Here is a 13,761-nt window from a genome sequence, read left to right as displayed (position 1 = left end):
CTTTATTTTGAAGAAAAGTGCTGCTGAATACTTTGGGAAGCTTATGGTGAACATGTTCCCTCTCAAGATATTTGTGAGCACCGGTTTAAATGCTTTAAAAGTGATGATTTTGATGTGAAGGACAAAGAACGTCCACATCAACTGAAAAAGTTTGAAGACCAACAATTACAAGCATTATTGCATGAAGTTGCATGCCAAACTCAAAAACAACTTGCAGAAAGATTAAATGTTGCTCACCGAACAATTTCCGATCATTTACAAGAAATGGGAAAGATTTTAAAGGAAGGAAAATGGGTGCCACATCAACTGAACGAAAGACAAATGGAAAACCGAAAAGTCATCAGTAAAATGTTGCTTCAATGGCATGAAAGAAAGTCTTTTTTGCATCGAATTGTGACTGGCGATGAAAAGTGGATTTATTTTGAGAATCCCAAATGCACAGTATCATGGGTTGATCCAGGTCAACCTTCAATATCGGCTGCAAGGCCAAATCACTTCAGAAAGAAGACAATGCTCTGCACTTGGTGGGATCAGGAAGGTGTGATGTATTATGAGCTTCTAAAGACAGGTGAAACCATTAATACTGATCGCTACTGACAACAAATAATCAATTTGAACCATGCTTTGAACATGAAACGACCAGAATGTTCCAAAAAACACAGCAAAGTGATTTTGCTTCATGCTGTCGCACCATCACACACGTCAAAACCCGTTAAAGACACGTTAAAAGACCTTGTATGGGAAGTATTAACCCACCTGCTGTATTCAACAGACCTTGTTCCTTCAGATTACCACTTGTTCCAATCGATGGCACATGCACTTTCTGAGCAGCACTTCAAAACATATCAAGAAGTGGAAAATTGGGTCTCTGAATGATTTGCCTGGAAACAAGAAAAGTTCTTTTGGGATGGTATCCACAAGTTACCTGAAAGATGGGGAAATGTGTAGCTAGCGATGGGCATTACTTTGAATAAAGCGCTTTTGATGTTTCTCTTGAAATTATCATGTTTTCTTTGATTATAACACCCAAATTATTAAGCAGTACACCGGTACACTACCCAAGGCAATCTCTCAGATTCAGTGCAATCCCTATTAAAAGCAAGGGCATATTTCACGGAGCTGGAACAAATACTCCAAAAATTTAGATGGGATCAAAAAGACCCTGAATAGCCGCAGCAATCTTGAGAAAGAAAAGCAAAGTTGGAGGAATCACATCCCAGATTTCAAGTTATACCACAAAGGCACTGTAATCAAAACAGCCTCTTACTAGCACAAAAGCAGGCATATAGACCAATGGAACAGAACAGAAAACCCAGAAATCAACCCAAGCCATTGTGCTCAATTAATATTTGACAAAGGAGGAAAGAGCATACAATGGAGTCAAGACAGTCTCTTCAATAAATGGTGTTGGGAAAATTGGACGGAAACATGCAAAAGAATGAAACTAGACCACCAACTTACACCATACACAAGAATACACTCAAAATAGATAAAAAGACTTACATGTAAGTTGTGAAACCATGAAAATCCCAGAAGAAGCCATTAGCAGCAGAATCTCAGACATCTCTGATAGTAATATGTGTACAGATACATCTGATAAAGGGTTAATATCCAAAATATATAAGGAAAACATACAAGTTAACAAAAGGAAGACAAATAATCCACTTTAAAAATGGGCAAATGACCTAAATAGACACTTCTCCAAAGTAGACCAAGAGACATATGAGAAAATGCTCAAAGTCACTAATTTTCAGGGAGATGCAAATTCAAATGACAGTGAGCTATCACCTCACACCTGTCAGAATGGCTACCATCAACAAATCAACAAATGACAAGTGCTGGTGAGGATGTGGAGAAAAGGGAACTCTCGAGCACTGCTGGTGGGAATGCAGACTGGTGCAGCCACTGTGGAGAACACTATGGAGGTTCCTCAAAAAATCAATTATGAAACTGCCCTTTGACGCAGTGATCCCACTTCTAGGAATATATCCCAAGAAACCAGAAACACCAATCAGAAAGAATGTATGCACCCCTATTTTCATAGCAGCACAATTTACCATGGCTAAGATCTGGAAACAGCCCAAGCGCCCATCAGTAGATGAGTGGATAAAAATAACTGTGGTGCATTTATACCATGTAGCAGTAAAAAAGAATACTATGCAGCAGCAAAAACGAAGAATCCTTACCCTTTGAGACAGCCTGGAGGGACCTGGAGAGTATTATGCTAAGTGAAACAAGTCAGTCAGAGAAAGACAAGTATCACATGATCTCATTTATATGTGGAATCTAAGTAACAAAATTAGCTAGTGAATGGATTGGATCCAGAGACATGGAAGCATGGACAGAGTGTTCAATCTCAGAGGGAAGGCAGGGGAGGGTGAGTGGGTGGGAGGTAATCAAGCAAAGACCTTGTATGCATATATGCACAACCCATGGACACAGATTTTAGGGTGCTGAAGGCCTGGGGTGGGGTGGGGCCAGCCGGAGGGGGTTAATGGAGAGAAAGGGGAACATATGTAAGGTGATACTTTCAACGATAAAGAATACTATAAATAAATAAATAAAACCAATAAAAACATTCTTAAACATGAAAATAAAATAAACTCTAAAGAAAATACTCTGGAGGCTGAGGTTGTATATACGTGACACAGGATTGGCCATGTGTTAGCTGTAGCTCGGAAATGAGTAACTGGAGCATGGGTTACATTACTCTCTATAGGCTTGCAAAATGTACAAATTTCATCACACAAGTCATTCCAGAGTATGGAAAATTGAGCAAAACTTCCAAAAGTTATTTAGGAAGCAAGTATAACTTCTTTATTTAGACCAGGTAAAGGTATCTCAAAATTCTTTCTTTCTTATTATATTACTTGAGAATATTATTTAATGGCAATATTATTTAGAACGGGGATGCAAAAATTCTCCAAACGTTACCATACAGAATTTGACAATATATACCAAAACTAAATGTGCATTTACCTGTGACCTAGTATTCCACATTTTAAGGCTTACCCTGAAGACACACCCACAGCGATAGGAAGACACATAAATGCTAATCAATGTATCGATTGAAAAAACATGGGATAACCACACTGTATTATGTAGCTATAAGAAAGAATGAGTATGACCTTTGTACATGGATAGAGGGTGCTTTCCTATGAGTACATATGATGTGAGGGGGTTTGGCTAAGGCAGTGGTTCTCAACCTGTGGGTCGCGACCCCTTTGGTGGTCAAAAAAACCTTTCACAGGGGTCGCCTAAGACCATACTGCATAGCAGATATTTACATTACAATTCATAACAGTCGTAACATTACAGTTATGAAGTAGCAACGAAAATAATATTATGGTTGGGTCACAACATGAGGAACTGTATTTAAAGGGCCAGAGGTTGAGAACCACTGGGCTAAGGTCTATGATACCATGGCCAGTGCCTTCCCATTTCATCATCAGGAGGCTTTTCGGGGTAAGAAAGAGAGGGCCTGAGGCAGAGCAGCAGCAGGGCTCCCCTATTGCTGCCCTGGCCAATTTGCAGTCCAAGGCATGTCCTGAAACTCCTCGCATCCTAGTGAGGTCTGAGGCAGAGTCTTCACTTTCTGCTTGAAGAAAGCAGCCAACCTTGTAACTAGTCAGGAGCCAAGGTGGGGCTCCTGAGAGCACAGTGCATATTAGTAACATGTTTGTGTGCCTGTACAACATAGGGAAATTGGAGATTTAACCTTTTCCTTTTTCTATTTTCAAGATTGTTCCGTTCACGTAGACTTTTATTTTGCTCCAGAACCCAAGTGTATGAGTGACATGGATCACACATTTACTGGAGTTTATCGGGTAGAAAAAATTGGGAATTTTGCCTTAATGGAACAAATTGAAAATCCTTGGGCCATTCCTTGTCATTTGGAACAAGATAGATAGCATGATATGGAAATATGGATTTTTGTGTAAAAGGAAATTACCCCAGAGTAAAGTCTGTGTGATCATGAGATGTGAAGAACAATGGAAAATATGGCCAATTGCTAGTTTCAGTTTCTTTGTAAAATTGCACATATGTACCTGGATTGACTTAGCTTCTTCAAGAATGTAGGAGAAATGAAATCCTAATAAGTTTGCCTTCCTGTACACTGGCTCTTTCCACGTCCAAATATGAACTTGGCATCTGCTCTTTGGAATGAATGCTCTTGGTATGTACTGGGGATGCTAAGAAAACTAGACCCTACCTGCGCTGCCCATAGAATTTTAGAGTCTAAGTGCAGCTTTCTTAGAATGTAAGTGGTGAGATACTCCTAATGTACACAGACCAGTGAAATTAAGGGGTCCGAATGGGGCGGGAGGCTCCAGATGAGGAGTCTAGTGTAGAATCTGTGAGGTGAGGTTAGGAAGGCAGTTAGAGACTTGGGAAAGTGAAAGTCATGTGGTGGGCGGGAACCTTAAGGTCACAGCATGTATGGCACATCGAGGCTGGGATAATGGTGGGCAGGGACCACACCCTCAGACTGTGGGTCTCAGAGCTGAGAGACTTGCACCTGGACTGGAAGATTACTGTTACAGTTACTTTGGAATGATGAGTAACCCAGAGAGAATGTCCACCTGGGACAGCGTTGGGATGCATCCCGCGCTCCTGTCCCAGTGCAGGTGAGCAAAGTGCACAGGGTGGGTGTTTGATGCACATCATCTTCAGGGCATTTCTCAGGGGGAAAAAACACACATGATAATCCCTGACTGGAAACCTGGCAGCCATTGGGCTGTTGCTCTTTGTGTGGGTTAGGGAATCAGAGCCCATTCTATTGAAATGGCATTTAACATCTTTAGGTGCAGACTTGCAGTGATGGTGCAATGAATGAAGATAGGGGAGGTTTTCATTAATGGTCAGCTAGGTCAGAAGAAAGTGTTAGTCTTTGAACCACTTCTAGAAAACTTGTGGTGTATTCAGCTGGGAAAATACACACAGACTTGAAATATAATTTAATGGGGGGAAATGTACTTTAAGTTTCTTTTTACATAGCTTTTTGTACAGAGTTTTGGTTACATGTCCTAGAGTGACACGTGTTCTCTAAATATAGACTTCAGAGAGAAAGGGAGGGATAGAAACATCAATGATGACAGAGTACGATTGATTGCCTGCCTCCTGAACCCCCCCATTCTGGGGATCAAGCCCACAACCCAGGCATGTGCCCTGACCAAGAATCGCATTGTGACCTCCTTGTTCATGGGTTTTGATGCTCAACCACTGAGACACACTGACTGGGAGAAATATATATATATATATTTAAATGCTTTAAGGTGAGTGGTATTTTCTGGCGGTGAAATCATCCTAATCAGAAACATATCAGACATTTTGAAAAATCTCAATGCATTCCAGGCACTGTGCAGGCGCTATACATACATTCCCCCCAATCCACCAGCCCTACAAGACAGGGCTTAGCAAAGCCCCTTCATAAATGCAGAACCGGAGGCTCAGGGAGTTCGCTAATGTACCTGAGTTCACACAGCTAGTAGGTGACAGAGCTGGGACCAGAACCCCTGGCCTGGATTTGTCCAAAGGTCACAGGGGCCCGATCCTTGCAGCTGGCCATGAGTCAGCTAATCCACTTTTGTCTACTGCTCCAAAATGTATGTCAAGTGACCAAAAGAAGGACCCGGGGACCAAAAGAGTTGATTGAGTGACATAACCAGAAAAATGAAAATCAGAACTGAGTAAGACTTGAGTAAAAGCGATGAGATCATAGCGAGTGACAATATGATCATTGACCTATGTGAAGCCAGATGCCCTCAGAAGCCCAGTCAGGACTCACAAACATCTGGCTCTATCCCCCGACATAGAACGTGAATCCTTTGCAAACTCCCTAAGTCTGGCTGCTGAAGAGAAAGAATGTATCAGCTCTCTTGCCCCTGACAACCATGGCCTAGTCTTACATCAGCCACAAAACGGGAGCCATTTTCTGCAAGATGTGCAACAGGGAAATAGCTCACGGGTTTGCAGGGAGGTGACATTTCCCAGGAGGCCTCTAACCAAGAGACAGAAGCCAAGACCAGGACTCCCGTGAAAGAGGGCTGAGGAACCAATGACGCCACAGTGTAGGGGCCAAGCAAAAACCCAGGAGGGTGACCTCCGTGCAGTAGGAGTCCGAGGCTCTGACAGACATGGTGCAGGCTGCCAGTGAGGAGCAGCAGCAGGATTCAGCCAGGACAGTAAGGTCCTGGAGACGCGTCCCTGTTGGCTCTTGCTGGAGGCCCGAAGGGCCATGATCACGTGGTAAACGCTGAGTCCAATGGGGAATTCTCGGCGAGAGGCACTGTGGTGTAAGACAAGCAGTGTCAGGAAGCGGAGGGCGGAGTGACCGGACCGGCCAACTCTCAAAGTGAGGGCCCTGGTGTGGACTGACGGTAGCCCCACAGCGTAGAGGAGGTCTCACAAAATCTCCTCTGCTGTCCTCCCAGCGGAGCCCCTGGCGCGCATGTCAGGCTGATTAGAGGCTGGGAGGCCTCAGGGACGTCAGGGCCTCTGACTAACAGGGACGTTTTCCACTTGGCAGAGGGAGGGAATGTGGCTTTTAGAAGAATGCAACTATGAGAAGGTCCTGAGTGGTGTGGGGGCACCCCCAAACTAGAAGGGGCCAGAGAGTCGAGCACTGAGCTTAGCCCTGGAAAACACAGAAGAGCAGGAATCCACGCATTCCACCCGAGTATTCTAGGGGGGGACCCAAGGCCAGGTGTGCAGAGACAGGAAGCTTGTTCGTCACACAACATCCCCACGCGAGAACACGCAGTGCTAAGCGAGAGCATGTCTCTCTCAACGGGAGGCTCCCGCAGCACCGCCCCCTTCCTGCCTGGGAGACCCAGACCCCGCTTCAGAAGGAGGGCGTCCTCACTGCCTGCCTCACTGGGTCTCAGGGGAGGGCAGACTTTGTGGACTTCAGACCCACTTGTGTCAGTAGAGGGAGGCGTCCAAGCTCTGCAGACATAAAAGTGGGGATCCTGAGTGACGACCTGGGGCCCACGGACCCTAATCCTTCAGGCATCCGGCATCAGGCGCGCCCTGGACAGCCCCGCGGCAAAGGACCCACCAACTTCTCCTTGGGTTGGGGACCTTCCAGCCATTACTCCTGCCTAGAGGTTGGCTGAGGACGGCTTTGAAGGACTGGCCTGGCGTCAAGGTGGGAACCGCGGACGCCACACAACCCCAAAACAAAGGCAGGCCCCCCAACCCTCCCCTGCCGTGATCCCGACAGGCCCCAGCACAGCCCTGAGACTGCGGCCTGGAAAGTTTTGGGGGGAAGGCCTTGCGAGGGAGTAGGCCCGACCCTACTGACCGAGGACCCCTGGGCCCCAAAGGGATTCAAGATGGAGGCCGGGCGCTTCCAAGCAGCCCTCTCGGGGTGAAAGGGCCGCGCAGGGCAGCAGCCCCCGTACTCAGCTCTAGGGACCGCCCCGCCAAGGAAATAGATAAAGAGCCACCCAGCCTGCTCTCTGGTGGTCACCCGCCGAACTCGGCAAAGGCTGCCGGGAGCAGAGCAGGCAGGCCGCGTGCGGTGACCCTTACTGCTCAGGTGGTGTCTCAGAGAGGCCAGGGCCTTGGGGTAATGGAGGAGGGTACAGAGAGGGCCCAGGTGTCTACCAGGGTCCAGGGCTGTTACACTGAGGGAGGCTGTGGGACTCCTCCCACAAAGGAGGGGGCCAAATAAAGTCCCAGCCCGGTGTTCCCCCTGGGAGGCTAGGGCTCGTTGCCATGATGAGTTGCACTCACTTCCTCCCAGGCCATCTCGGGGAGGTGACAGATCCGGTCAAAGGGGGCAACCGCAGGTCAGCGGAGGGAGGATTTCGTGTTAAATTCGTGTTGTGCCAGGTTTCCGTGACATACCGTTGAGGACTGTGGGCATGTGCCACCCTGTGCCAGTGGGGCCACAAGGAATCCCCCCTGCCTTAGCCAGTGTGCCTCCAGGTTAGATGGTCGGCCAACCCACGCAAGGCCTGGAATCAATCTCAGGTGGATCCCTTGCCCAGTTTGGTTCATGCAGGAAGCAACCAAACAGTTTCGCTCTCTCTCTCTCTCTCTCTCTCTCTCTCTCTCTCTCTCTCTCTCTCTCTCAATCTATCTCTCTCTTTGTCTATCTCTACTTCCCTACCTTCTTCCACTCTCTAAAAAATCAATGGAAAAACTATCCCCCAATGAAGATTCACAAAACAACAGCAAAAAAGGGTCCTCTTTATCGCACCTCAAGTATAGATGTCAGGCAGGAGTGTCATCAGTCCTCACTCAGGGGTAGCAGGTAAGTGAGGGCCTTGCTAAGACCGAAGCTGTCCCAGGTAAACAGATGGAGACATGATGACCTCAGCATGAGTGCAATTTCCACCTCAGATGGGGATCCTGTGTAGAACCACGTATCCTAGAAGCTCAAATTGTTTTCCACAGCCCCCACTCTTGGCAGAACACTTTTGGTCAGACAAGGTGATCTTTATTTCCTCTTATTGAGACTCACATAGGTTGGCTGCTACTGGGAGGAGTTCTCTACTTGTAGTCCATTGGAGGAACCTGAGAGGGCTTTTCAGGAACTATGCAAGCCTGAATGAAGAGGACATCAATGCAACCATCCCATCCCTTTGCTATCATCCCAAGACATCACGGGGATAGACTGTCAGTATGCATCCCCCCTCACTTCTTTTTTAAAATATATATTTACTAGAGGCCCGGTTCACAAAAATTTGTGCACTTGGGGGGGAGAAGGGGGTACCTCAGCCCGGCCTGTGCCCTCTTGCAGTCTGGGAACCCTCAGGAGATAATGCCCTGCTGTCTTAGGCCTGCTACTGGGTGGCAGAGGACAGGCCCAATCCCTAGGTGCAGCCCCTGGTCGGGCTCAGAGCAGGGCTGATTGGGGAGTTGGGGCGCCGCCCCCTGTCATGCACAGAGCAGGGCAGATCGGGAGGTTGCGATGCCACCCTCAGTCATGCTAAGGGTAGGGCCGGTTTGGGGGTTGGGGCACCGCCCCCTGTCACACTCAAGGAAGGGTCCATGGGGAGATGGCACACCACCTGGGTCACGCACAGAGCAGGGCCAATCAGGGGGTTGGGGCACTGCCCCCTGTCAAGCATGGAGCAGGGCCCATCAGGTGGGTTGGGGCTCTGTACACAGTCACGCACAGAGCAGGGCTGATCAGGGGGTTGAGGAGCTCCCCCTGTCACTCACAGAGAAGTGCTGATAGGGGAGTTGAGACACCGCCCTCTATCATCCACAGAGCAGGGCCCACCAGGGCGTTTAGCTCCGTACCCTGTCACGCTCAGAGCAGGTCCGTCAGGGGGTTGAGGAGCTCCCCCCTGTCATGCACAGAGCAGGGCTGATCAGGGGGTTGAGGAGATCCCCCCTGTCACTCAGAGAGTAAGGCTGATAGGCGAGTTGGGGCACCGCCCCCTTTCACACACAGAGAGGGGCAGATCAGGTGGTTGGGGAGCTCCCCCCTATCAGGCACAGAAAACGGCTGATCAGGGGGTTGGGGTGACTTCCCCTGTCAGGACCAGAGCAGGGTGGATAGAGAGGTTGTGGCCCCGCCCCTGTCACACAGAGAGCTGCAGGGCGTTCAGGGAGTTTGGTTGCTGCCCCCTGTCATACTGATCCCGGTGCCGGGAGGCCTCTGGGCTCCACTGATTCTGGTGCTGGGAGGCATATTACCCTTTTACTATATAGCATAGAGGCCTGGTGCACGGGTGGGGGCTGGCTGTTTTGCCCTGAAGGGTGTCCTGGATCAGGGATGGGTCCCCACAGAGGTTCCTGGCCAGCCTGGGTGAGGGGATGATGGCTGTTTGCAGCTGGTCACACCTCCTTCAGGGTGGGGGTCCCCACTGGCGTGCCTGGCCAGTCTGGGTGAGGGACTGAGGGCTGTTTTCGGGCTGGCGGGTGACTGTAGCTCCCAACAGCTCCTTTTTTTCTTTTTCTTTTTTATTCTGGGCCAGCTTTAGCTTTGAGGCTTGGCTCCAGCTGTTAGGCCTCCCCTACTGAAAGCAGGTTTCTGGCCATTGTTTACCTTCTGTATTTGAAAACATGTTGCGATCCTGCTGGCTGAAGCCCGAAGGACTAAAGCAGGTTTCTGGGGTTTTGTTTAGCTTCTATATTTTTTACATAGTTCCTTAGAGTTGCAGCTCAGAGGCCTGCAGCGGCAGGCGGGGAACGTTGGAGTCACTGAAGCAAGCAAGCCTCATGTTAGTTTTAAGCTGCCTGGCTGCCGGCCGCCATCTTGACCGGCAATTCATTTGCATATCGCCCTGATTATCCAATGGGAAGGGTAGCGGTTGTACGCTAATTACCATGTTTCTCTTTTATTAGATAGGATTGATTTCAGACAGGAAGGAGAGAGAGAGAGAGAGAGAGAGAGAGAGAGAGAGAGAGAGAGATCAAGGATGAGATAGAATCACTGACTGGCTGCCTCCTGCATGCCCCACACTGCAGATTGAGCCCCCTTTCCAGGCCTGTGCCCTGACGAGGATTCGAACAGCATCCTCCTGGTTCATAGGTCGATGTTCAACCACTGAGCCACGCTGGGTGGGCCCCCCTCACTTCTTTACATCAGGTCTAAGAAAGGTGTGATCCTTAATCTGAAGGTCCACCACAAGTCAGCCAATGGGGAGTGGTGTGAAGCCTTACAAGGAGCTTGACTGAAAGCTGGGGATCCAAATGAACTGAGGACACAAAGGACCCCACTAAGCTCTCAGCTCTGGGTGTCCCCTGATAGGGGGTGGACTGAGGCTCCCCTCCAGTACCTTTTCTCCTGAATCCCAGGGAGCATTGAGATGTCCACATCAGAGTAGCAGAGGGGAGGGCACCCAGGCTCTGCCCAGAGTTGGCATGATAAGACTGAAGGTGAACCCAGAGGATCCCGCATCCCAGAAGAAAGGAATCCACTGTTCATCGCCTATTGTCACCTGGGTAAAGGCAAGGCAAGGCTGGGAGCATGTAACGTGAGACTCACTCTCAAGCAGTAGTTCCCAGTGTGGGCCATATGCCCCACATGGGAGGTAATTTGAATTTTAAGGGGGAAATTGAAGAATGAGTTAACAGTGATTTTTCATTTCTTATGGTTATAGGGGCCTCATATACAGCATTTAAATATATATTGTGACATCTTTATGCATTTCAGTTCTCAATTATAGGTTTTGAAGATTTGTTTGCTATTTTGTCATATCTCTTCATATTATTATTATTTTTTAACAATTTCTTAGTGATTTATTCCTTGGTACTTCACCTGTCCTTTTGTTCTCTCATTTTTCTCTTCCATGGATGCCATGTTCTTTGGAAGCTTCTGTAGACCAAGTTAACAGACTTTTAGGCTTCCTCCATGTGAATAGGAGTCAATTTTTGAATAATAAGAATTATATGTAACAGTGGGGGGGGGGGCATCAGGATTTTAGAGATGCGTAGGTGGGGCATGGCCAAAATAAGGTTGAGAACCACTGCTCTAAAGGTTCTGTGATTCCACTGTGGTATTCTTTTTAAAATGCATATATTTTTATTGTTGAAACTGTTACAGATGTCCCATTTAATTTCCCCCATTGACCCTCTCCACCCTGCTCCAACCCATCCCCAAGGCCTTCACCTCACTATTGTCTGTGTCCATATGAGTTCTTTACTTAATCTCTCCCCACCCTCACTGCCTGCATCCTTCCCTCTGGGATTCCTCAAAATGTCCCATGCTTATATGTGTCTATGTCTATTTTGTTCATCAGTTTATTTTGTTCATTAGATTCCACATATCAGTGAGATCATGTGATAGTCTTTCTCTGACTGGCTTACTTCACTTGGCATAATAGTCTCCATGTCCTTTCATGCTGTCCCAAAGGGTGAGACATCCTTCTCTCTTCCAGCTGCGTAGCATTCCATTATGGAAATGTACCAGAGCTTTGTTATCCACATATCTACTGATGGGCACTTGGGTCATTTCCAGAACTTACCTATTGTAACGAGAGCTGCTGTGAACATAGGGGTGCATATATTCCTTCTGATTGGTCTTTCAGGATTTAAACAGCTGGACCAAGAATGCAGGAACCTTGTGGGATCCTACATAGCACCCGGCAGGCTTTCAAAAAACCAAGGGGGAAGCTACCTGTTGAAGGTGCTCACATCATCTCTTTCTCCATCCCTCAGGTGCCCAAACCAGCTGTCCATTGGCGCACTACTGTCTGCTGAACTGAGCAACAGCCATCATGCCTCGTGGTCATAAGAGCAAGCTCCGTGCTCAGAGGAAACATCACCAAAACAGAGCTGAGAAACAAGGTGATAAGAGTGCTCAGGCCGCTGCAGGAGAGGAAGGAGAGGGCATTTGCTCCTCCTCTTCTGTTTTAGGGGATGCTGGTGCTGGCCCTCTCCAGGCACCTCCGAGTGCCCCAGCCACCACCAGTGCCACTGCAGGTGCCTCCTGTGAAAGATCTGCTGTAAAAGCCAAAGGCCAGGTTCAGAAAAGTAAAAAATCCTCCCAGGCCTCCACTGCCACTGAGAGTTCTGGCCAAGATCTTCTAACTCAGAAGGCAAATATGTTGGTACGGTACCTGCTGTATCAACATAAAAAGAACCAGCCCATTAGAAAGGGAGACATGCTGAAGATCATCCGCAAGTGGTTCAGGAAGGACTTCCCTGAGATCCTCAGGAGAGCCTCTGAGCGCATGGATCGGTGGTTTGGCCTGCAAGTGAAAGAAGTGAAGCCCAGCGGTAATTCCTACACCCTTATCGACAGTGAAGATGAGAGTGTGAGCAGCGGCTTCAGATTTCCTAACAAAGGGATCCTGATGCCTGTCCTGGGTGTCATCTCCTTGAATGGCAACAGCGCCACTGAGGAGATGATCTGGGGATTCCTGAATAAGATGAGTGTCTATGATGGAAAGATTCACTTCATTTTTGGGGAGCCCAGGAAGCTTATCACCCAAGATTTGGTGCAGGAAAAATACCTGCTGTACAAGCTTGTGCCCAACAGTGACCCTCCACGCTATGAGTTCCTGTGGGGTCCAAGAGCCCACGCTGAGACCAGCAAGATGAAAGTCCTGGAGTTTTTCTCCCTGCTCAATAGTAACATCCACACAGTCTTTGCACCCCATTTTGAAGAGGCTTTGAAAGAAGAGGATGAGAGAGCCCAAGCCAGAGCCCAAGCTGCACCTAGGGCTGCCCCTCCTCCCAAGGCCAGTGGGCGCTCCAGGGCCAAATCCAGCCTCTAACTTCACCTGAGTGAACTCGGGGTGGAGTCTTTCCAACTTTTTGGTTGGAAAGGACTGTGAAGCAGTTTCTTAATGTGCAAAATATCTTGTTGGCTTATCTTTGTGTGGCTTTCCTATGTTTGTGTTTTCAAATGGTATTCTTTTAGGCAGAATGTTTATTTAGAACCAGAATATAAGCCAATAAGTTTATGTATGACATGCATCACCCATTTATTGTTGCTAATTAAGTTAGGAGTGAGAATTTTGTTTTCGAATTACAAATTGGGAATTCTTTGATTTCTTTTGTGATCCAGAACAGGATAACATGGCTTTAGAATAGGAATTTCTTTTGAGATATGAAAGAACTTTGCACCAAAATAGTGGGGAACAGTAGATAGATAGAAGATAGATAGATGACAGATAGAGTAAAACGTGTCTCCTTCTGTTTTAAAATATTTTCAGTTACAGTTAGCATACAATATTATATTAGTTTCAGGTGTACAACATAGTGATTAGACATTTATATAACATACCATATACTCATCCACAGAAGTCTAGTACTCATCTGACCCATATGTAATTACTACATTGTTCTTGA

The 13,761-nt window shown here is 47.5% G+C and overlaps 1 protein-coding gene across 1 annotated transcript; it reads left to right on the top strand.

The window, feature by feature from the left end:
- The first annotated feature begins 12,182 nt into the window (after nt 1-12,182).
- Nucleotides 12,183-13,184, top strand: LOC132223681 (melanoma-associated antigen B4-like). Its single transcript, XM_059678739.1, has one exon. The coding sequence runs from the start codon at nt 12,183-12,185 to the stop codon at nt 13,182-13,184; it is 1,002 nt and encodes a 333-aa protein (XP_059534722.1).
- The last annotated feature ends 577 nt before the right edge of the window (nt 13,185-13,761 follow it).

This window comes from Myotis daubentonii, chromosome X (assembly GCF_963259705.1).
Source record: "Myotis daubentonii chromosome X, mMyoDau2.1, whole genome shotgun sequence".
NCBI classification, from domain to species: domain Eukaryota; kingdom Metazoa; phylum Chordata; class Mammalia; order Chiroptera; family Vespertilionidae; genus Myotis; species Myotis daubentonii.
Note: the sequence above shows the minus strand (reverse complement) of the source record. Positions and strands in the feature narration are given on the sequence as shown.

Bases quoted from the DNA above. Each gene is read 5' to 3' on its own strand.
- LOC132223681 (XM_059678739.1), top strand. From the start codon at position 12,183: ATGCCTCGTGGTCATAAGAGCAAGCTCCGTGCTCAGAGGAAACATCAC.